General features: G+C 42.1%; 1 protein-coding gene and 1 long non-coding RNA gene across 3 annotated transcripts in view; one reads left to right on the top strand and one right to left on the bottom strand.

The window, feature by feature from the left end:
• PALMD (palmdelphin) overlaps positions 1–25,139 on the top strand; it is a 57,136-nt gene that overhangs the window by 18,982 nt on the left and 13,015 nt on the right. The window contains exons 2-4 of one of the 2 annotated variants that reach the window (XM_081008702.1): positions 10,781–10,826; positions 16,780–16,860; positions 23,306–23,436. In XM_081008702.1, coding sequence (XP_080864828.1) covers positions 10,782–10,826; positions 16,780–16,860; positions 23,306–23,436 — 257 coding nt within the window. In that variant the 5' untranslated portion in view covers position 10,781. Of the gene's footprint in view, positions 1–10,780; positions 10,827–16,779; positions 16,861–21,798; positions 21,926–23,305; positions 23,437–25,139 lie in introns of those variants that run through there. The other variant, XM_081008703.1, reaches the window with a different exon arrangement.
• Positions 8,169–16,755, bottom strand: LOC308478817. Its single transcript, XR_013987309.1, has 3 exons — positions 15,850–16,755; positions 14,819–15,069; positions 8,169–8,334 (listed from the first exon to the last, which is right to left on the bottom strand). It is a non-coding gene; the product is annotated as an uncharacterized lncRNA (long non-coding RNA).

Below are 25,139 nucleotides of genomic sequence, written 5' to 3'. Positions count from 1 at the left end.
AAGGACACCATGCAGCCTTCAAACACAGCCTCTCCCCTGAGGGGCTGGGATCAAATGGCACATGACTGCTGCATCCTTCTCACATTGTCCTCCCTAGAGATCAGCCTCAGAAAGCCTGACCCAGAAACTCCAGCGGGTGCAGAATGCCGCGGCAAGACTCCTTACGGGGTCCTCGCTACGGGATCCCAGGCCACAGGGAGGTTAGGCTGGCCTCAACCAGAGCCAGGGCTTTTTCGACTGTGGCCCCATCTGGTGGAACGCTCTGTCACAAGAGACTAGGACCCTGTGGGACTTGACATCTTTCCACAGGGCCTTGAAGACAGAGCTGTTCCACCAGGCCTTTGGCCAAGGCACAGTCTGACCCCCTCCTTTAGTAATCCTCATAGAACTCTAGCCCAATGGTTGCCATTAATCTGATTTGAATTGATTTTAGAATGAATTTCAATTAATTGATTGTGATTTTATGTAAACTGTGTTACTTTTACTGTTGATGGCCGCTCTGAGCCCGGCTTCAGCTGGGGAGGGCGGGATATAAATAAATTATTATTATTATTATTATTATTATTATTATTATTATTATTATAAAACATCTTATGTCCAAGATTGCTGTTTTATTTCTGTATGAGAATGAGTTGAAAGAAAGAAAGAAAGAAAGAAAGAAAGAAAGAAAGAAAGAAAGAAAGAAAGAAAGAAAGTTGACTACATATAAAAGATCCTATATTTAAAAGACAGGAAGGGAACAAGTCTGCCACAAAACACACAGGTGACCATCATGGGACTGGGACATGCCAGTAACAGGTTCTTTTTTAAAGTATGTCACCATTTACAGAGACCAGAACAGTTTACAGACCAGAAGGCTGCTAAAGAGGCCTTTTTCTTCAACTTAAAAGGTTTAACAGGGTGGTTATGAATAGAAATAGGAAGGGTGTTCCACCCAGAGGAACAGAGTCACGGAAAGCTTTCTTCCAGAGGTTCAGGGCGTGGAACCTCTTGTACGAGGGAGAAAGACAAACAACATTTGCCACTTGCTACGGTGTAGGATTATCTCAGCAAATGTCCCAGGACAACGTCAAGAGAGATGTTCCCACTAGGCAGAGGGAGCTATAATCACTTAGTCCAAGGTTTTAAAATCATTTCTCTGAAAAGACAAAACAACTACGGCTGGAAGAATCTGTCAATTTCAGTTCTCATTTTTTCAGTTTTAAGTTTGTTACATTTCCACATCAGCTTGCCATTAGAAAGAGAATCCTCAAAAAAGGGTCAGCATTTTAGTGTGCTTTTCTCCCAATACACCCATTTTGTAATCAGACACAACACAATGAAAGTTAAGGTGTTTTCTCATTAAATACATGAATTTAGTGTATTACTGTGGTTCACCCTTCTTGTTGTGCTGTAGTGTTCCTGCTATGGAGGGCCCAACCAGCGCCAGATTTAGGGAAGTGTTGGTGCAAAATTAAGAAGATCCATTTGGGGACACCAAATTTTGGCCTTGCACAGGGCGTCATGTTACCAAAGATTACCCAAGTCCATCCCTGGCCCACCAGCCCTCCCCAAATCAAGTGTCTCTGCCTCTGTTTACATACCCCTCAACTATCACAGTAAAACTGGAATGTCCCATTTTTATTTTCATGTGAGAGTTTAGTGCCCATTTTGGGTGCCACAGTCTCACCTCCCAAAAAGCATGTCTTTCAGGACCATGATCTCATGCAGGTCATGTGACTTGTGTGGGAATGCCTTTCTGGAAGACACGTGTCACAGTTTTTCACCTCGACGTGTTGGAGGATAGGTTGCTGTGGGAATGTTTAGGGATGCGGGGAAGGATATATTGTCTAAGATATCCCATCCCAACTTGTCTTTACAAGTTGTCTTGATTCAACAAAATCAGCAGAGTTAACATTCCCCTTTTATTTAAACACACACATAGCAGATAGCTTGCTCAGCCTCGTTAGAGTCTCTGTAAATATTTCCTGGTATTTTCCACATTTGTTGTCGTCGTTGTTTAGTATTTAGTCGTGTCCAACTCTTCGTGACCCCATGGACCAGAGCACGCCAGGCACTCCTGTCTTCGACTGCCTCCCGCAGTTTGGTCAAACTCATGCTGGTAGCTTCGAGAACACTGTCCAACCATCTCGTCCTCTGTCGTCCCCTTCTCCTTGTGCCCTCAATCTTTCCCAACATCAGGGTCCTTCTCACTGTCCTTCCAGTGAGCACTCAGGGCTGATTTCCTTAAGACTGGATAGGTTTGATCTTCTTGCAGTCCATGGGACTCTCAAGAGTCTCCTCCAACACCATAATTCAAAAGCATCAATTCTTTGGCGATCAGCCTTCTTTATGGTCCAGCTCTCACTTCCATACATCAATACTGGGAAAACCATAGCTTTAACTATACGGACCTTTATTTTCCCCATTTAATCCCTCCTAAAATAAGACGCTACACAGTCTTCTGTAAAGTATAAAACATTTACGCACAAGTAATCATCTGTTCACACAAAGATTCCCAGAAGGCAGACTTATTAAAAGGTTAGAACATAGTTTAAATGTGGTGACTATCTCCTTGTGGGAGAAAGCCCCCCTTTTCTTCTCTTGGCCTGGAGCCAAGGGTGCATCTTAGTAGTGCTGTTGTTAAGATGGCATCAATAGAGACAAGAGAGACAAGATGGTCACCAGCCTGTGATTCTGGCTCTTTTACTTCAGGAGAGGCCACGCCCATCTCAAGTTACACATAGGAAGTTTCGTCTCAGTCCTGGATAGCAGGAAGTTCCGGCTGGAGGACTGAGACAACCATCATGTCTACTCTAGCAATGTTGTGTTTGACTGCACCTGATTCTTACATCCCACAGTTGCAACGACTCCTCCCCTCCCTCTGGTTCAGTACCATCATAAGAAGGTCTTGGAGCTCAGGCAACAGGCTTCCTGTTTCCTGAGGCCTGAGACCTCCTTGCAGTGGTGATGAGGAAAAGACTCCAGCATGGTCAATGGTCAGCAAGGATGGTCCTCAGATTGTCCATCGTTGCATAAGACAACTGCTCACCTTTGCCTTCTCCATCACTTTAAATGCAGTCCCATTTCCAGCTGTGTGGACCTCAGTTTTTCCTCCAAGGATCTCACAAGGCAGTGAATGTGGTTCACTACCTCACAGTTCCATCATCTCAAGAGTCCTGGAAAGTTAGACTGAGAGAAAGTGAATGGGCCACTAGTGAGCTCCCTGGCTGACAATGTAGTCCCAACTATGTCTGCTCAGAAGTAAGCCCTGCTGAATTCAATGGGGTTGGGCCACAAGACAACTGACAATGGGGTTGGGACACAAGACAAGACTGCCACTAGAAATAAAATAAATAATAATCAAAGCACCCACCCACAGAAGAGACTGTGTATCACTCCATCTCTCCTTGACTCATTGCCCTGGCCTTGCATTCTGCTTGGAGAGGGTGTGGAGATGCAGAAGAATCTGCCATCAGAGGAGGCTCACTCTGCTATTTCTACACGAGTCTACATGCTTTGGGCTTCCTTTCTCCCACTCAGGCCAGGAGGCTTTCTCAGAACAGTGATTCATGGAGAAACCCGGAGGCTGGGCCCTGGTGTATGTTCGCGTGTGTTTATGTATTTTAAATGCAGCTCGGTGTTTCTTGTACCTTGGAAGGATTTATATCATGAAAGGCAGGATATGAATTCTTGCAATAAATAAATAAAAGCATGCCTCCAATTTCCATTCAAAAAAGAAAGTGATTTCGTCTCTTTAAAACTAAACACGTAAAAATAAAATACAACAATAATAATGTTTTATAGCAGGCTTGCAGAATTGGGGGGAGCAGTCTTAGAAGATGTTAAAAGCTGTGGGTGGTGGGATATCAGGTGCAATTCTGATGTACTGGTACCAGTCTGTGCAGTTATTTAAAATTGCCTTTAGGATCAAAATATCCATATTCATGTTCAGCTGCTGGTGTTGCCATGAAAATCCCCTATGGGGTTTTTTTTAATAATAATAATAATAATAATAATAATAAAGATTATCTAGTCTTCAAGAGCCCCACCCACTACCTAATACAGTTGTTTCGATATTTGCTCTGGTAATGCATCATGAAAGCAGACTCCTGTGGTAAAAATAATCCATTATGAAATAGAACTGAATACATAAAGCATGCAGTGAGGGGTGGACCCCACAGAAGAATGCAATCAGCCTGCCAGATCAAATTGACTACAAATGTTGCATTCATAAGTCAACATCCGTTAGGTCAAAAGAAACGTTTGCTCAGTATCTGCTACAGAGAAATGAAGGTTGGAAACAGTTTTCAGTAGATCGTGCTTCCCAATTTGGACAACAGGCTTGGTAAAAATAGCTGTAAAGGAAACTATTTTAATTATCACAAATCTCACAAACTCTCTTCCAGGAATCTTACAGAGACCGTGCCTGTTGAAGTTTCTGAGCTATCTGTATGCGATATCTTGGTTATGGCACCATCATAGACAAAGTGGGCTTAAGGCCAGACAAAACGACAGCTGGCCCATTTCTCCCTGTTACCATGCAAATCCAATTCAGAATTGGATTAAAGTAAATGGTGGGAAAGGGATGCAGGTGGCGCTGTGGTCTAAACCCCTGAGCCTAGGGCTTGCTGATCAGAATGTCGGTGGTTTGAATCCCTGCGACGGGGTGAGCTCCCGTTGCTCTGTCCCTGCTCCTGCCAACCTAGCAGTTCGAAAGCACCTCAAAGTGCAAGTAGATAAATAGGTACGGCGGGAAGGTAAACGGTGTTTCCGTGCGCTGCTCTGGTTTCGCCAGAAGAGGCTTAGTCATGCTGGCCACATGACCAGGAAAAACTGTCTGCGGACAAACATCGGCTCCCTCGGCCAGTAAAGCAAGATGAGCACCTCAACCCCCGAGTCATTCGTAACTGGGCTTAACTGTCAGGGGTCCTTTACCTTTTTTAAATGGTGGGGAAAGAAGGTACAGTATTGATTGAAGGGGGGGAAGTGCACCTAGCAACAAGTGAGGAAAATGTTGAAGGAACTTTTGCAACATGACTCACTTGAAAAACAGTGACATTATTATTAGTCTGCAATGATATCTATGCAAACTAATCTGAGCATAAGACCTACTGATACTATTAAGCAAACTTTGTGCTCAGTCTATGTTTCCTCATGTATACCTGACAGTAAAACAAATTCTCCTCCCTCTTAAGTATGGGTGAGGACTGAAATATCCCTTCTTTAGCAACTGGCAGAGTGATATGATGTTTGCAGAGATAGAACGTGCCCTGATTGGCTGGGTAGTTCTAAGTGAGTTCTGTCCTCTGCATGTTTGGTACAGTGCCTCACTGCTATGTACAAGGCCTAACGTAAGAAAGGCTTTGCTCCTTTCTCCTCAAATTATACACCAGGGGTTTTTGTTTCTTTGTTTCTGTACTCGAGTGTTATCAAATTTATTCTCTTTCTAAACCTTGTCTGGATTATTTAAAAGACTTTGCTAACATTTACAGCCATGCTTGGTTTAAAAGAAAGGCAAATAACATAAAAATGGGGAAAGAAAAGATGCTGACTTGTTCACTGAAGATTTATAATTATCCAAAGTAGGGCCAAGCAGATAGTCTGTGATTTAGCACCACTATGCAATTCACTTGCTATATAATCAACTATGGAATCAAAACAGAAATTTTGCAAGCAACATGTAGCAATTGGAACACCTTATAAAAGCAAGCAATTCACATACTCCCTTTTACAGGGGCAATACCAAACCATATTAATTCCTCTGGTTATTGTGTCTTTTAACAGCTGGGTGTTGGTGGTGGTTTTGTTTTTGGTTTTTTAAAGAAAAAGACTGGCTAGGTCTGAAACTATTCTGCTACTTAACTTTGGCAGAGCCAGAGACCCTAGAGGGAGGATAAAGCAGGAGTCTTCAAATGCTTAAAAAGTTCTTTTGTAAGATAAAATACCAGCTGTTCAGTATGACCAAAGATGGATAGGCCAAAAGCCTGGGCATCAGGTTACAGGGAGGACAAGTGTGGCCAATTATTTGGAAATTCTTTGTGTGTGATTTTGCAACAGGACTTTGACCTAGGTAAAAAAAGTAAAACTGATTGCTGGAAAACAATCATTTCTACTTCATTTTATTCATTTTGGGTATCCGACTAAATCATACTCGTGGTAGATTAAGTCATACTCATATCTGTTTGATTTACTGTGTTCTAGTTTGTAGAGTTTAATTTTAAATTATTTATATTTATATGCTTTTATTATTGCATATGTCTGTATTTCTGGTCTGTGACCATAATAAAGCAAAATTCATTCATTCATTCATGGTAGACCATTGCTTATTGACTTCAGAGGGTCTTCTCTGTGTTGGATGCCACCTTTTAAGTCTCTTAAGTCTCTTCCTTTCCAAGTAAGGTCCTCTATGATGATGATGATGATGATGATGATGATGATTATCATACCCCGCCCATCTGGTTGGGTTTCCCCAGCCCCTCTGGGCGGCTCCCAACAGAGGACTAAAAACAGAATAAAACATCAAACATTAAAAACTTCCCTAAACAGGGCTGCCTTCAGGTGTCTTCTAAAAGTCAGATAGTTGTTTGTTTCCTTGACATTTGATGGGAGGGCATTCCACAGGGCGGGCGCCACTACCGAGAAGGCCCTCTGCCTTCTTTAGAAATAATTGTTCAGCCACTGACAAAACTTTAGAATATTAGAACTTGATTATGTCTTCTGATCAGCTCTTTAATATTAAACACAACAATAAAAATGTAGTAGATTGCCTTATCTTTCCTTTGTGGTCATCAATCTGCATAATTTCAGCTTTGTGGGAAAGATATCAGGTCTACAGAACAGTGCTTGGAGATGAATAATGTATAATGTCACTTTTTGTAAACAGAGACCACATTCGCACGATAAATTTAAAGCCCTGGTGTGCCAATTTCACAGTTTGAATCCTGGGAACTGTGATCTGTTAAGGGTTGTGAGGCGGCCACAATTCCATCCCTCCCACTTCCCAAGCTACAATTCCCAGAGTTTCCTGTGGAGTTATTGTTAAACCACTCTGGGAATTGTAGTTCTATAGGAGGTGAACGGAGGTCTCCTAACAGGCGTCAGCACTCTTAACAAACTGCAGTTCCCATGGCCCTTTGCGGGGGCGCCATGACTGTTAAAGTGATATAACAGTGCTGCAAATCTATTGCACCAAGGTTAAGGAAAGCTGAGATACAGTGATAGGGAATGTTTCACCTGTTCATTCCTCCTTGTAATTCAGATAATAAAGGCACAGAATCTATGTGCTATGGACAAGTGGCACAGCATTCCCTTCAACATTTCTCCGTTGAAAATAGGGACATCCCATTCCATTACAACAACAACAATTTTATTATTTATACCCCAGCCCCTCTGGGCTTCTTGCAACATACCATTCCCTCCAACATTTCTTGGATGAAAATTGTTGTTGTTTAGTCATTTAGTCGTGTCCAACTCTTCGTGATCCCATGGACCAGAGCACGCCAGGCACTCCTGTCTTCCACTGCCTCCCGCAGTTTGGTCAAACTCATGTTGGTAGCTTCGAGAACACTGTCCAACTATCTCATTCTCTGTCGTCCCCTTCTCCTTGTGCCCTCAATCTTTCCCAACATCAGGGTCTTTTCCAGGGAGTCTTCTCTTCTCATGAGGTGGCCAAAGATGAAAATAGGGATGTCCTATTCCATTATTATTATTATTATTATTATTCTATTTATACCCCACCCATCTGTCTGGTTTGCCACTCTGGACTGCTTTCAACATAAAAACATAATAAAACATGAAACATTTTTTTAAAAAACCTTCCCTATACAGGCTCCCCTTCAGACAGCTCAGGGGTCAGATAACTCCATACCCTCCAACGTTTCTCCAATGAAAATAGGGACATCTTAAGTAAAAGCGGGACATTCCAGGATCAAATCTGAAACCGAGATGGCTTCTGTAAATCTGGAACTGTCCCTGGAAAATAGGGACACTTGGAGGGTCTGGCACAGCTTCACTGCACATTTTCCAAAACAAAAACAAGCATATACTGATTCCCATGTTCATCTATATTTGAAGAGATTGTGAAATTACAGTTACATGATACCAAAGGCGCGGAACAATTTCAAACCAACTCAGATTACACATTGAAGAGATTTGTCAGTCTTTTTGCAACGAGCAGATATTATTTTTCATCATTCTACCTGTTTTGCAAGTTTTGTGTGTATTTTTAGAATGCTTGCCCTTTTCACTTGGAAGATAAAGAACTTGCTCAACGTTCTCAGCCGTATAAAATCACATTCAGCTTCACAGTTGTTGAAAAAAGCTCAGCTTTACTTTCAGAGTATGGAAACTCCCCTATAATGAAAGAGGGAACATTAATTTTCTATGTATAGAAAAGATCAGGTCCTTAATAATTCTGAATTAACACTTTCTTCTTTTCTTTTCTAAACACTTTTAATTTATATCCTGCCCTTCAGTGTATGCTAAAAATTCCCAAGTTGCCTTACAAAAGACAACCTGATCACTATGAGTAGGTTATGGGCCCATATACACAATGGAACTTCATAAAACCATAGAGTTGGAAGTAACTTCTGAGGGTCATCTATAGCCCAACTCCCTGCAATGCAGGATTCTCAACATATGGTTCCCCCATCCAATCTGAAACCATAGCAGACCCTGCTTAGCTTTGCAAATGTGCTGGCGGTTTTTCTTTTTAATTGTTGCACCATTGGGGGACTTCAAAACTTTAGGGTCTATATATATATTGCTAATGTCAGGTCTTTATATATTGCAAGTGATTCTTGCACCAGATTTCAAATTGTCAGCTCATAGCATTTCCATATTGGTGACCTAGAGAACCATTTTCCATGACAGACTGAGCTCCCATTGCTCTGTCTGAACTCCTGCCAACCTAGAAGTTCGAAAGCACACCAGTGCAAGTAGATAAATAGGTACCGCTGTGGTGGGAAGGTAAATGGCATTTCCGTGCACTCTGGTTTCTGTCACGGTGTCCCATTGCACCAGAAGCAGTTTAGTCACACTGGCCACATGACCCAGAAAGCTGTCTGTGGGCAAACACCAGCTCCCTCTGCCTGAAAAGTGAGATGAGCACTGCACCCCATCGTTACCTTTGACTGGACTTAACCGTCCAGGGGTCCCTTTTCTTTTAATGCTGCCTCTGCAGAGGCCAAGGCATGACTGTGGCAGTACTTGCCTGCTTCTCTTCTCGCTTACCCCAACCCCAAATTCCTCACCACAGGGAGACTGGGTAGCAACCAAGGTAGGGGGTGGTTCTGTTAGCACTGTACTGCCGAATGGTAGCCACTGACATTAGTGTCCCACATACACACAGCTGGTACATACATTGTACACAACTGTACAATCTGCCATAAGAACCTGCTATACAGTGGTACCTCGGGTTAAGAACTTAATTCGTTCTGGAGATCCGTCTTAACCTGAAACTGTTCTTAACCTGAGGTACCACTTTAGCTAATGGGGCCTCCCACTGCTGCTGCGCCACCGCCGCACGATTTCTGTTCTTATCCTGAAGCAAAGTTCTTCACCCGAGGTACTATTTCTGGGTTAGCTGAGTTTGTAACCTGAAGCGTCTGTAACCTGAAGTGTCTGTAACCCGAGGTACCACTGTATAATTCTGTCACTAGATTATAAAATGTTTTCAAAGCCTACATTTGAGTTTAAATTTAAATTTAAACTCAGTGGATAGGTCAGTTGGTTAGAGAATAGTGCTGATAATGCCAAGGTTGCAGGTTCAATCCCCATACGGGACAGCTGCATATTCCAGCATTGTAGGAGGGTTGGACAATGATCATCAGCGTCCCTTCCAACTTAATTCCATGATTCTAAATTACCACACACAGAGACAACACTGTGGGACGGCAGCATTAGGAGCTTCGTTAACTATGGAGCCCAAAAATTGGGATCCCCTCCAAACTGCTGACAAATTTTTGCAGGGTTTCATAGCAAAGAAAACACATTTTGCAACACGTGTCCCCCCAACTGAGTATTCAAAATTTCAGGGTTTGTGGTTAATTAAGCTAACATCTGGTATAGTATAGCAGCTAAGGACATTGAGGGAAAGTTTGAAGCCAGCAAGAGAGAGCTCTGTTACGATTTAGGTTGTGATCTAGGTGACCTCAGGCCAGCTAATTCTTCGCAGCCTTGAGCCCTCATCTGTAGTATGGGTACAAGTTATAAAGTCTTCCCTTTACAGTGGCAGCTGCATGGGTTACAAAGGAAAAGCTTTAAATGCTACAAAACTGCTAATTATTCTGATGACGGCATCTCAATGAACATTAAATAAGGGGTACGGCTTAAAGATGTCAGGGATTTATATTTCACCTCTTTAAAAATAACTACTACCATTGCGCATTAAAGAACGCCAGCAAATATGATTTGCGGGGGGGGGGGGAGGTTGGGCAGTTAACGGTTAATCTATGGCCTGCCAAGTGTGCATATGATTACGACAAAGAATTGGCAGCTGCAGAAGGAAAAGGGCTTGTGTTCTGCCGTTCAAACTTGTCAGTCAACTCATGCCAGTATTCTGGATGTCTGCCTCCCCAGCACACCCTCATTACATGTGTCTGTCTGAGCCGACTTGCTCATCTGTTTGGAGACACACCACATAAGTCGGGAATTCTCCCTCCTCTGTGGGAATTAGATCATAACCCTTCAGAAGCATTTGCCTCGTCGCGCTCCTCCTCCTCTTCCATACGGGAAACCTCTGTGCCTATGTAGTGTTTCTTTGTAGATTTCAAAACCTGTGTGTTTGTTTGATTTCTAGAATGGAAGAAGCTGAACTGCTGAAGGAAAGATTTCAGGCCATAACCGTAAGTACTTCTTCTCTATATCAGTCTTTGTGTGTGCTTGTGTGTGTCTTGTAATATCTGTCTTGTAATATATATTTTAGAAAATCATTATCAAAGCTGCTTAGAGGTTACTGAGGTGGTTGGAACGTCTCCCTGTTCTGTATGAAACCCTTCATTTCTGTCCTTATTTTGTTCCTTTTTGTAGACTACAAACTTTGGGCAGTCAGCAGAATTCTGCGTATGACTTGCATTTATGGCAGGAACATAAATTTGACCATTAGCTCCCAGGCGCTGAATGCCAGAGATGTAGGAGTCAGGCAGTGTTTTATATCAGGCATATGTGATGCTGTCATTAAGACCAAGTGGCTCAGTGAGTGTGCATCTGTGCATTAATTTGAAGGACACCAGGTCAGAAAGCTAAGAATGAACTGGAACAAGGAAATTCCATAGTTTAAAAAGAAAAGAAGTACCCTGGGCAATTAATCTTCTGCTTAATTAAATGAGTATTTGTTGGTAGTTCATGGGAACACCAACATTCTGTGTGTGTGTGTGTGTGTTTTAAAGGAGTATGATATGGGAAATTCAATTCAGTTCACACTATGGTGGAGATATTTTATTCATAAAGATCCCAGCGCTTGCAGAAAGTTGTCTCAGAACTGTGCTATTCTTAAGAGGAAGAACGACAACTAATAGCATTGATGTCTAGCTCCCTATTGATCTGATCTAACCCTCATTCTCTCATCTCATGACAGGTTTGGGCCAGTAGATTAGTTCACTGGCTATTCTTTAAGGGTAGAGCTATGATTGGCTGTGGGTGGCATCATAGCACAATAATGATTATGTTCCTTTGAAGCGCTACTAAAGCTAGACGCAACATGCTTTGGAAGAATGAGAAAGCTCTTTCTGACATTTTTGTTTCATGCCTGTTCCCATTGCTCCCAGTGCTTCCCTTGCTTACACAACTAAAGAGCTGATGGTTAAAGAACGAAATAAGTAAATTCAGCTGTTCTTTAACTTTCAGGAGCTATTTATTTCACAACCCTTGGTTCAAACTCTTTTTTTGTTTCTCCATGAATAGCAAGACTTCTTGCTGGTGAACTGGCATCACTATCAAACGACTCCATAGTCAAGCTTGCAAATGCAGCCACTGGCAATGTACCCATTACCAACTTACAACACAACTTGGTCATTCTTTTTCTCAATTCAGATCAAAGCTGGTTTGGGGCGAAAATGCATCAAAACACAGTATTTCATAGGAAATGTCAGGATAGATAAAGGATAGTGGCTAATGTCATACATCCATTGCTTCCCATACATCCATTGCTGCAAAAAGGCACTAGATGCGGGCTACTCACTTTGTAGCCCATGAATAAAGAGATCTGCTGCGGAAATATTTTCTTCCTCTTTTTTTTAAGATGGAAGAGAGTCAAGCCTTCCCCATTCCACTTTTCAGACCACAAGTGACTTAATTCATGGTGCGCAAATATTTGCAGGCTAGTAACTTTTATGGGCTTGTTTGCAAGGTTGTTCACAAGAAACATAGAGGATTTCTTCCCGCATCCATAGGAATGTAAAGGAGAAATGTTGCTTTCTGCTTTGAGCCCATAGCAGTAGTATAACACTAGACAACTCAAAATAAAAAATAAATCCTTCCAGTAGGACCTTAGAGACCAACTAAGTTTGTTATTGGTATGAGCTTTTGTGTGCATGCACACTTCTTCTTCTTGCATGCACACGAAAGCTCACACCAATAACAAACTTAGTTGGTCTCTAAGGTGCTACTGGAAGGAATTTTTTTTAATTTTATTTTGTTTCGACTACGGCAGACCAACACAGCTACCTACCTGTAACTAGAACTAGACAACTCAGTTGGTCAAGCACTGTTGATACAGTGCCATCAATATACATGACTGCTTGATACGATACAAGAGGACAGGTCCCTGCCTTTGACAGCTTGCAGTCCAAAATTCAATATGGAGGAGACAATAGGGGAAAGTATAGGAAAAGGAGGCAGGGGTATACCGAGGGAAAATGCATGTTTGTTTCCATTACATGTAAATAGACTTGGTTACAATAGGATGCTGGCACTTGAGGTTGTGCCAAAGGCTTCATGGGAAAGCTGGGTGTGTTAAGAAGGGGTTTGAAGAAAGAGAGAGGGCCTCAAGAAGGTATGGGGGGGGGTTTAGGGGAGGTAAGATGGAGGAAAGAGGGGGAGCTTTTTCAGGCACCCAAGAAGTAACTGAGGAACCTCACTACAAGAAGCTTGACCAGGCATCTTCATCCACAATCCACTGCAGATGAGAAGTTGGCTTGTTGATTCTGGCTACTACACTTTCTAAGCTATTAGTCTCAACATTGGCTATGTTCTGGTACCCTTATTTAGCTTGCTGCTTTTGAAAGATTTGTGCTTATATGGCCCTTTAGTGATAATAAATGCAAGTTAATATAGAAAGTGGTTTGATTAAACACATAGATTTCTTGCTGGAAATGAATGAAGTTTTTTTTAATTAAAAAAACTGGCTGAGAAATGCAACAGCTTTTAAGCTTTAAAAGTGTGTCAACTGACATATATTGAAAGGGGATGGAATAAAGGCTAATGCATTAGTGGAACTTAATAGCTGAACAATAATTCTTCCGTTGCTGGAAGAAGCTCAATTCCTTTCCTCTCACTGCACTGTCAAAGGCCTATTACATATAATTTTTCTGTTTCGTGAAAGGTTCCTAGTAAGAAAGGCTGGATTAAACAACAACAACCCCCACTATGCTTCTGGAATTTTCTGTGACTACAAGCCATATCTATATAAGATCCCACAAGTCATTTCAATGACTGCAGTGAGATGTGGATATTTTATTTCAACAACAACAACAAATATATTAGAAGGAAATTCCACTTGTTTCAGTAGGACATATTTTCTTCAAATAATTGTGCCTAGGTTGCTGGTAGCTAGTTTGATCATTAGGGGGAATAGGATTGCTTTAGCAGATTGCAATGGTAAAACTGGAAGTTTGGAAAAGTAGTATCCCAAACTGTGCTCCAATACACACATTCATGCCATTCCCAGCAGTGGTACCACAAATATATATATATATATATATATATATATATATATATATATTGTTAGAATTCCTGCTCCATGATTGCAGTTATGGGATTTTTGTCTATCACATGACGGTATATGTTTTGACTCCACAGAGTGGGAAGTGACGGAGACAGGATGTTTGTGTTACTGGGTTCCGTGAAGTGGGACTATTGTCCTTTGTTCTTTTCTCTTTGCTGTCTGATGCTAGAGAGAGAGGGAGCCATGTTGCAGTGCTCCGTGTGTGTTTATATGTAAATAAAGTAGATTAGCCCAAATGCTGAGTTGCTGAGTTCTGTTACGCAAGCTGCGAACATTCTGCGGATCCCTAAGTGTGCCGGTGTCTGTTGGCATAGGTCGCTGTGATGTTTGGGCAGAAGAAAGCTTTTGAAGCTCCCAAATGATCGACCAGGAGGGAGGGAACATGCCAGTCGGGCATGTGTCTCTGCCAGGGTCCTACTCGAGAGTAGAACAAGCTCCTAACATATTTACCGTATTTTTTGCTCTATAAGACTCACTTTTTCCCTCCTAAAAAGTAAGGGGAAATGTGTGTGCGTCTTGTGGAGCGAATGCAGGCTGCGCAGCTATCCCAGAAGCCAGAACAGCAAGAGGGATTGCTGCTTTCACTGCGCAGCAATCCCTCTAGCTGTTCTGGCTTCTGAGATTCAGAATATATATTTTTCTTGTTTTCCTCCTCCAAAAACTAGGTGCGTCTTGTGGTCTGATGCATCTTATACAGCGAAAAATACGGCATATGGGCAGGGCACATGGGGGGGGCTAGTTTAGTTTATTTCAATTATTTATCCCTTCACACAACTGAAAGGAGTCCCAAAGCTATTTACAAGAAAATATAAAATTACATGATACAATATCCCTAAGTATGCAAAAAAAATACTAAAAATTTTTATCCAGAATAATCAAAAACAAGAATATCACCTCCAACACACTGCCGTGAACTTCTATGGCAGGAGTCACCAATGGGCCTGTAGGCACACATGTCTTTCTCTGGCGCCCACTGAGTCCCTTCTACCGCCTCTCTCCTCACTGAAATTCGGCTTGAAAGAAGAATTCTGTTGTAGCCGGTAGATTAGACTGAATTATTTGCTCATCTGTGCTACGTGTCTGGTGCCCACAACAGCTTCTCCAGTTTGAAAATGAGCCCACGTGCCCAAAAAGTTTAACGGTCCCTGCAATACAAAGTAGTGGTAGCATTGCCTTACGGAAATCCCACAAAACCTGATGGAACACCTTCTGCTCTCTCTATATTGTACCCCAGTGTAAAACTCATTATCACTTAGGGCATGTCTGGATATACTTAATACGAGTGGTGATACGTTGCTATATATTCCAGTATAAAACTCCACAATTTATCCATTACTTTTCACTTTGGGAAAAGTAATGTGTGCAGTAAACTAACTCTGGAATTGAGCTCACCTTGTTTCGGTCAGACATACCACCTTAGCTTAAGTGGTGAGCTCAAGAGAATCCTATTTGCCCCCCCAAAAAGGGGCTGATCACTATTCTGATTGGTTGGCCCTCATAGTGATCTTCCCCCACACCCCCTCACCAAATACCCCTAATTTCCTTAGAAGGGAAATCCAGCCTTCCTGGAGTCGGGAGAGTGAGCAAAGAGAAAAATTAAATTGTCCCTGGATTTGGAGCCAAGAATGTGCCATTCGTTTCTCGAGCAAAAGTGGGGGGGAAATCTGAGATCCTTTTGCAGGATACTGTGAAGGTATATCTGGAGGCATGCTCTGAGTTAGGAAAAAGAGCTCTCTTTGGGAGTTTGCTTTTAATCTACAAAGTCATTTTGATGACCTACTGCACCATTCATGGCCAAATTATTTCAAGGCCCTTAATATAGTGGCATTCAGAAGAAAGGAAGGCATGAAGTTCAGAGACTGGCAGCAGGATGTTCTTGAAATCTGGATTAACTGAACCGTTCAAAATTGCTACTGGGGGCGTACCTTAGTAAACAAAGTTTAAAAATGGAACGACAACACCAGCTATCATTCTTCTCTCAGATATGTTCAGCTGTTTCTCTCAGCAAGATGCGGAAGTAGAAGCAGGAGGCCCTGCTAAAAGTATAAACGTTATAAGGATACATGTAAATACAGGCTAGCAAACTATTTACATCCCAAATGCTGTTTATAGTTGCGTTATGGGATGTGTGCCAGAAATAACTCCTATCTGCAATGAAGATTATTCCAAGTCTCTAGACAATCATGGGAACAGAGCCCAACCTGGTTGCTAAATTTTCTGTAACTGAAATTACCTCAGTTAACACCACCCTTGCTGTTTCTCGCTTGTAAATATGTAAAGAAAACAGAAGCATATTTCGGGACTTGAAAGAATTGCCTCCTGAAATTTGAATTTGTTTCCCTGGTGACTGATAAATGAAGGGAAACAATCGTTTAATAGTTTTGCATGCCTAAACCTTTAATACTAGACACAGCTGGTATGTACTAAAAAGAAAATGATATGTTGAAGAAGAACCCTGAGATTTGTTCTCGATAGAGATGGATTTAAAACTATTTTAGCAATCCTTTCCTCTTCCTAGGGAAACCAGGAAGTTGCAGTTCTGTGAGGTGGCATTCTCTAAATTCTCACTAAACTGCCATCTCCAGGGTTCTTGAGGGAATCCACAACCATTGAAGTGGTATTTAAAAATTGTTATTTTTGTAGTGTAGATATGCCCAGTGACTTCCTTTCCTTTTCATTTTTTCTTTGTTAAATGAAAGCAGAAAAAGGCAGACAACTCCCACATGCCCATCTCAAGCACTTCAAATAGCTTCTAAAATCTAAGACCTCATTTCTTACTGCACAAAGTTTTCATATTCCAAGATATACTGTACATTTTATTCTCTTTGGTTTTCTACGATTTTTGTAATTCGCAGGACAAGAGGAAACTTCAAGAAGAAATCACTCAGAAACGCCTTAAAGTTGAGGAAGAAAAACTAAAACATCAGCACTTGAAGGTAACCTGCCCATGAGGAGACTCAAATAATTTTCTTCTTTTCTTTTTTGGAAATCCACTGCTTAAAAATGTAAGAAGTCGTTAATAAGAGTATCAACAATTGGCTTATACAGGTGTGTACATCCCTTGATTTCTCTACACTGGATGTCTGTTAGCTCAATATTTGACCTGAGTTGATTGAAAAGCAGCTTTTCCCCAAGCAGGTGTACAAACACACACACACACACACACACACACACACACACATGACTACAATTCCCATCAGCCCCAGACAGTACGGCCAATGGTCAGGGATGATGAGATTTGTATTTCAAAATATCTGGAGGACATCAGGTTGGAGTATGTTGATTTGTGGTGTCACATCTATATTGGCCCATTCACACATGTAAGTAATCACTTGACAAATATGTATGTGTGAACCAGTCTGACACAAGTGTCCTGTCTAATCAATACAGGTCCAGTTACATACATTCTTTCCTTCACAAATCTAAACATTTCTTTAATTTTTGCAGTATGAATGTCATCTTTATTTAGGTGTGCAGGTGAATTTTGAGTTTTACTAGCTAGAAAACAGAGTGCATTAGTTAATAACTGTCAACCTGGGCTCCTTTAAGAGGAAAGGCAATATATAATTTTAATTAATAAATAGCAGCACTGGGCATTTTTTTAAAGACTTGAGCTGTTTAGTGATGGTTTAGTGATGGCCAGAAATAACTATTTAATAGAAGTACAACGGCACGTTTTTCAGACAAATCAGGTCCTCCCTTAAAGAGGGCACGTGTTGCGGTGAGATCTGGTAACCAAACCCTGTGTTGAGGGTGGGTACGATTGGATAGCCACAATACCCAATTGGTAGGTCCCTTGATGCTGGGTTTAATCAGGCCAATGGGATGCAGGCTAAATGGATAAAGGGACCTATATATACCTATGCACGTGACCCAGAACTTCCTCTTTCGGTGCATGCATTGGAAAACCCGCCCACCTCTCCCTACTTTTAGGGTTTGTTGCTCTTGACCTTGCTATGCCGTCGTCTGTCGTTGGGACAGGGGCACAGTAGGAATTTCCCCACTTGGCTGATTGGCTGTTGCCATTTGGGTTTCGCCTGCCACGTAGCAAATCATCACAACTTTTAAGGTTGTGGATAGGCACTGGTTCAGGTGATATGTGAAGGGTATTCCGTTAAAGGAATCCAGGGACTCAGTGGTTTGGTCAACCCTGTGAGGGGGTTGTGCCCATGCCTGAGTCCAGGGGGACATCTGGGTGGTGGACATAGCCTGTTCCCGGCTTTCTGCCTAACGGGTGTTCACCATAGGCTGACCTATGCTGGTGCCCTGGGTCAGCGCTGCCTGCAATGGTGCAGGGAGCTAGAAGAACCAGAGCCTATGCAACCACTCACTTGCTGTAATCAATAAAGTTGTGGCCTAAATTCTGCCAAAAACCAAACAAAAAATTGAGTCTTGTCTGAATTTATTTAAGGGGGAGGTTAAAAGGTCTGAACATGCAAAGCATTTTCAATTTAGTATTGACTATAGACTCCATAACAATGGGATTCACCAAAGCATTAAATAAAAGATTCTTCTAAAATCCTCAGGCAGTAACTTGGTGTATCTGCCAAATGTTTAGTCAATTAACTTAATGGTCCTACATGAAAAGATGTTCTGACCCTGCTTCCCACGCACTACAGAAGCACCTACAGATGTCAAACTTGCCAAGTTCCTTGGTACAAAATCCCAATTACCGATGGATCAAATGGCCAGCCTCATATGAAAAGCTGAGCTTTTCAAGGACAGCTTGACATTGCTTGTCAGATGAAGAACGAAACAATAAAAAATAAAAAATCACAGTGCTCATTTGTTGACAGTAGTCAAAACAGTGTCACAAAAATCTCGGTACAAATTGTGTCCTGACTAGAGGCTCAGTAGTAGGACGTGGTTGTCGAGGTCAGTGAGAAAGTGCAAGAACTGCAGAAGTCACAAAAGTGATCTCCAGGTTCTCCATCAGTTCAGCAGTGAAAAGGTTGATGCTGCTGTGGCTATCATGGCTGGGCGCATTGAGTGTATGCAGCATCACGTATATACAGTGGTACCTTGGGTTAGGTACTTAATTCATTCTGGAGGTCCATTCTTAACCTGAAACTGTTCTTAACCTGAAGCACCACTTTAGCTAATGGGGCCTCCCGCTGCCACCACACAATTTCTGTTCTCATCCTGAAGCAAAGTTCTTAACCCGAGTACTATTTCTGAGTTAGTGGAGTCTGTAACCTGAAGCGTATGTAACCTGAAGCGTATGTAACCCGAGGTACCACTGTACATTGAATGCCTGAGCAAGGGTCCCGCGTAGAACTGTATGCCCAGAAGCATCTCTGCAGACAATCTAGAACCCTTGACTGTGCAGGGATCTCAACTGTGAAGACACAGCGCTCTACTCATTCAGCTGGACATGCAAGGAACCTATCCAGGCATTCAGTAAACATGGGTGGATTGAAAAAGATGGAACCTGCTGCTCCCTATCCACACATGTCCACCGCACAGCGAATTTCAGTGTACAGATTAGAAGGGATAGGAGTGGGTAACATGTGTCCTCCAGACATTGCTTAACTACACTTCCCATTACCCCTGACTTTTGACAATGCTTGGTGGACCTGTTGAGGGCCAGAAGTTGCCCTTCCCTAGAGTAGAAGAATGATAGCATAACACCTGAAAAGGACTTCTTTGTGTTTTCAGTTATGACAACCATCCAGCAGCCACTACCCTCCCCTTACTCATGGGTGCTTATAGCAGAGAAGTTGTGTCCTGCCAAAGACAAAAGGATCAGCTGTTCTTCCTCTACTCAGAGGTCCAGGATATGGTTTAATATAGCTGTGGCACACCAGCTGCAGAATGATTGTTTGGGAGCCCTTAAGTTGCACGTGCAAATGAGCAATGACGAATCTTTTTCTTAAGCCATTGAGAATCTGCATTGTCTTTAACCAGTGAGAAGGGGTGCATGGAGCCCTGGAGCTCTAAAAACCAGGAAGCATGTCCCATCAAACTGGTACACTACTTCTTTTGGACAGCTTCTTGTTTAATTAACATACCCATCATATAAGCTTGCTTCATCAATTTTTACTGCATCACTTCCACTGTTAATGACCCAGACTGCGTTATGTAGTAGACAGAATTACATAATTTTAACATATTCTCGCTCTTAAATGAGGTTCTCATTGCTGTCACTCCCGTGCTTTCCTGTTTTACCCCCATCCAACAGAGAATTTTAATAGTGTTATTGCTAATAAGTATGATTGCACAAATTATTATACAGGGATTTAGATTCCATTACAGTATTTTGAGAAAATATAATTAAATAAGCTTGAGAGAGGCGTAATTAGAAAGTGATGAATCGCTGTAGGAGCAAGGGTTTTCGTGAGCACGCTGCTCTCCGTACTAAAGAAAGGGCACAACTACTTGCCTACAGATTGCAAAGCTGGAAACAAGGAATCTCCCACCAACATTAGTGCACATCTCATGGCTAGGTTCGCATGTGAAGTCTCCAAGCACATGAAAACATGCTTGCTTTTGTGGAATAATTCACATAACACGCTTAATGACTGCAGCACTCATTTAATGGGTGTGAGATACAACTTGTTGTTGTTTATTCGTTTAGTCGTGTCTGACTCTTCGTGACCCCATGGACCAGAGCACGCCAGGCACTCCTGTCTTCCACTGCCTCCCGCAGTTTGGTCAGATACAACTAAGCCTCCTTTAATGGCAAATTATGTTCCTTGGATGCTTTGCAGCCACAGGGGAGTGTCGTCGCTGGAACTAGAAAAACCCTGGAGTGGGTATAGAATATGGTCAGCTATCGGGAACAGTCAGTTGCTGAGCAAGAGGAGAGGAGGAGTTCATAATCAATTGCTAGTGCTCACAGTCCCAACATGACCTCTGTGAAAGGGACAAAAGGATGGGAGGAGAAGAACAACGGAGAGGGCATTGCTTGCCTTTTGCTCTTGGAGTCTTTTCGCATATACAGTGCTGCCTCAGAAGTTGAACAGAATCCATTCCAGAAGTCCGTTTGACTTCCAAAACGTTTGGAAGCCAAGGTGCAGTTTTCGATTGGCTGCAGGAAGTCCCTGCATTGGACATTCAGGTTCCAAAGAACATTCGCAAACCCGAACACTCACTTCCGGGTTTGCGGTGTTCAGGAGCCAAACACCGTTCAGGGAAGTTTTTAATATTTAATGCTGTACTGTTTTTAACATTTGATTGGGAGCCACCCAGAGTGGCTGGGGAAACTCAGCCAGATGGGCGGGGTATAAATAATAAATGATTATGATTATGATTATGATTATGATTATGATTATGATTATGATTATGATTATGATTATTAAAAAACGTTGAAGTCACAAGGCGTTCGTTCAACCAAGGTACGACTGTATATCGTTTTGTAAAGGAGGGTTACCCAGTGTGTAAATGTGTAAATGAGGGTAGTTGAAATGGAAGTGGCCTCATCTTTGGCCATATTTCCATGAAATATGTTTTTTTATTCTCTCAGACTTCTAGTGGGAACTAATGGGACTGTGCTGTTATGATGTCGAGGAAGGCTTTGACATTCGCTGCAATATTTTGAAGGGAATGGGCTTTGATAATTGCTGTCAGATGCTGCTTCATATTGTGTTTTATTGTATGTTGTTTTAGTTGTGTTATACTGCAGTTTCCTTTTAATGTTGTTACTCACTTTGGAATCGCAAAAATATTTATAATTGAACAATCAATCAATCAAAGCTCTTTACCAGTAAATTTCAGGGATATGAGAAGGCAACGGTGAACATTATTATCAGACCAGTTGTTGGTTGACTGCCATGGCTCTGTTAGGCAGCTAAATGCTACATTAAGACCTCAGCTTTCATGGCTACCTTTCCCCAGTTTGAGAGTGGAGAGAGCTGGAATTGCAGTTGCTATGCAACTATGGAATGCATTCCTTAACTCCTTCAGGGCAGTTCAGAGACCATGTCCTTTGGTTGCCCAGCAAACCCTATATGTGCTTGCTAAAAATAAATGAGAACTGGACTGAAATTCTGGCACAAACAGGTTGGCATCACTAGTAAAAGAGAACAATGCTGCAAGGGAAAACAAAAACCAAAAAAAGAAGTAATTATCTGTGATTATAACGGCAGGCCAAGTCCAGGTGACATATCCCTGGAAGGAGATGGGGGGAAACAGGCCTTAGGGATGCTATCTCCATTTTAATGACATACAGGAGGGTCTTGCAGTATATTTTACAGGTCCTCTTCATTTGTTATGTCCTTTATCCTAACTAATGAGTAAAATGTTCTCATTGAGTTCCAGCTCATAAAAGAAATGTACTTGACTCTTTTAAGAAATTGGTGTTGGGGCAGAAGAATCTGTCTAGAGCCTTAAAAGGGAACCTTTTAGATCTTTACCTCTTAAAGCACTGTAGGCACATGTGAAACTTCAAGCAACATTTACTTCACATTATGAAACGGTTGGCTCCTGAGGAAGTATTGTGGGAAGTATTTGCTTCCAGGCATGCCTGGAGCCTGATGGCAGAGGTCTGTGCTATCTAATGCCTCGGTGCCAATAATATGGTGGAATGTGAACTACGCTAGACAAATGTAGCATGCCATCATTGAGGCCATTCTGAGAATCTTATCCCATCATACTGTGTTAGTAGCCTCCGTTTGGCATAATATACTTGCAGCACCTAAGAAGCCACTCCATAAGAGAGACATCCTCTCTTTTTGAACCTCCTTTTTACAAGTTCCCCTAGATTCCTGGTTTGAAGGCCACCCAAGGAAATTCCTACAAAAACAGCCCACGGTTAAGACTATTTCTGTACAAGTAGCCTCACACTGGAAAGGGGAGGAGGAAAGAGGAGGATGGCAGAAATCAGATTGTTTGTCATGGAGCAAGAATATTAAATATAATCATTCAGATGATCTGCTCATGAAGCCAAGATATGAGCCTTTGGGCCATGTACATAGCCCTTTCAAACCTTCCTTCACTTGAGGTGGCAATCAAACCAGGAAGTCTCTAACCATAGTTTCCCGCTTCATCCAAACCAGGAAACTATGGTATCAGAACAGGATACTGAGCCTTCAAACCATGGGTTAATATCCTGATTTGTTCCATACTGTTGACCACAGTTTCCCAGTGGAAATGAATGAAACAGGACCCTATTCGTTAATGGAAGGCTTCCTGGCTTTTTCGCTTGCTCAGAGGGGTTGTATGCATAGCCAAAAGGCTTTTTTAAGCCGAGACATGAAACTTCTGAATGTCACCACTGAGTGACCACAGCTTCTTCAGCCTTGCAGATGCATATCTGGCCTGTGGTAAAACAATATGGTTGTTCATCAAGGTTGAGCCAATGCATGCTCAATTTGTGCCAGATGTGTGGCAGTCGAATGAAACTGGTAATGAGATTCTTTTAAAATATGTTAATATCTGTAGAAAAAAGCTCTGCGTGAGAAATGGCTCTGGGATGGATTAAATACTCTGACTCCAAAAGAACAAGAAGAAATGCAAAACCAGAATCGAGAGGATCAACAACGGATGAATGAGCTGGAACAAAATATCCTCAGGTACAGCACAAATTCTTCTTTTTATTGCTCGGTTATTAAAAGCTATGTGATCAGATCACTTTTCTATTCTTAATGAGGATTATTGTCTCTGGGGCCAGCTATTTGCCTTCTGCTGTTTCAATAATACAGCCAAAATTTTCCCCCAAAAACACCTTGTTTTAAAATATCATGTTCTGGATATGATGCAAGTGGGTGAGATTTCACCATGTTTTTAAAAATCATTACTTAAAATTGGCAGCAACTGAGCATTTTAACATTTAAAATGACACTTCAGTCCCTGGTATCTTCAGGTAGGACTGAGAACAACTGCTTAAAATCCCGTAGAACCACGCCTAGTCATTATAGAGAATGCAGAATTGCATAGGCCAATTTCTGACTCTATATAAGGCAGCTTGCCATGTTCCTGTGACATTTTGAATAGGACAGAGTTTTTAAAATTCTGATGTTCAACTAACAATAATGAAACAAGGAATCAAAGTTGCCAAAACTGTTTCGACATATTTGCATTCCCTCTGTTGCAACACCCCTACTTCAGTATGAACGCCGGTATCGCAAAGTGTTGACATTCATATTGGTAGAGTAGAGCTCAAATCTTGAAGTAAAGAATTTGAAATGGTTCTTTTTTAAAAAAAATCTTTCTTCTACAGAACGTGGTTGGTTTCGAATTCAGCAGAAGTACAGTCATACCTCGGGTTACAGATGCTTCCCGTTGCGCTTTTTTGGGTTACAGACTGCCGAAACCCAGAAGTACCGGAACGGGTTACTTCCGGGTTTTGGCAGTCGCGCATGCGCAGAAGCTCTACATTGCACTTTGCGCATGCGCAGAAGCACTGAATCGCAACCCACATGTGCGCAGATGTGCCACTGTGGGTTGCGAATGTGCATCCCACACGGATCACGTTTCCAACCCAAGCATCCACTGTAGTTATTTTCCATATTCCATTCAGTCAACTTTAAAGTGCACTCAGGGGTGTAGCTAGCTGTTCTGGCACCGGGAGCGGCGGGGGCAGGGCGAACTGCCCGCGGGGGGGCTGCAGCAATCCGCACATGGGGGCGCCGAACGGGGCGCGGCACACGGAGTCCACCTGGTTGATGCAAGCCCCATGCTGCCATTTCTGTCAGCGCAGGGTCCTGAGCCATCACGTCACTCCCAGGAGAGATGCATGGCTTGGGGCCGCTGCAGGCCAGGCCCTGCTGTAAGTGCCGCCCCCCACATTGTGCCATATTGTCACCCCCCCTCAAGGATAACACCCAGGGTGGTCCGCACTGCACCCCCGCACCCCCCTTCCTATGTGAGGAGAATCAGAACTTACAGGGTTAAACAGTTCTTCTGTGTGACGTCTCACATTCTGAGGCGTGGTTTGGTTCACATACGGGAATCTTTTTCTTTTTTTTTAAGATGATATTTATTAAGGTTTCAAAGAATACAAAAATTACACAAAAACAAAAAGTGAAAATACAAAATACAGAAAAAAGAATAAAGTTTTTAAGATATAACAAAAAAAATGAAATATAAAAAAAAACATACAAAATAAAAACAGTTAAAAAACACGTTAATTTTCCATAACCTATCTTCCTTACACTTATTTCCCTGGACCTCCTCATACCTCCCTTTTTTGTATTCCAGTTCAGTTTGTTAGTTCAGCAAATCCTTACCATTAAGCTTTTACCCAATTGTAAACCTTTTTTCGTATCTCTTAAAG

Source organism: Podarcis pityusensis, assembly GCF_964106645.2.
Source record: "Podarcis pityusensis genome assembly, chromosome: 6".
Taxonomy (NCBI): Eukaryota; Metazoa; Chordata; class Lepidosauria; order Squamata; family Lacertidae; genus Podarcis; species Podarcis pityusensis.
The sequence above is the reverse complement of the archived record's forward strand: the minus strand, read 5'-3'. Positions and strand labels throughout refer to the sequence as shown.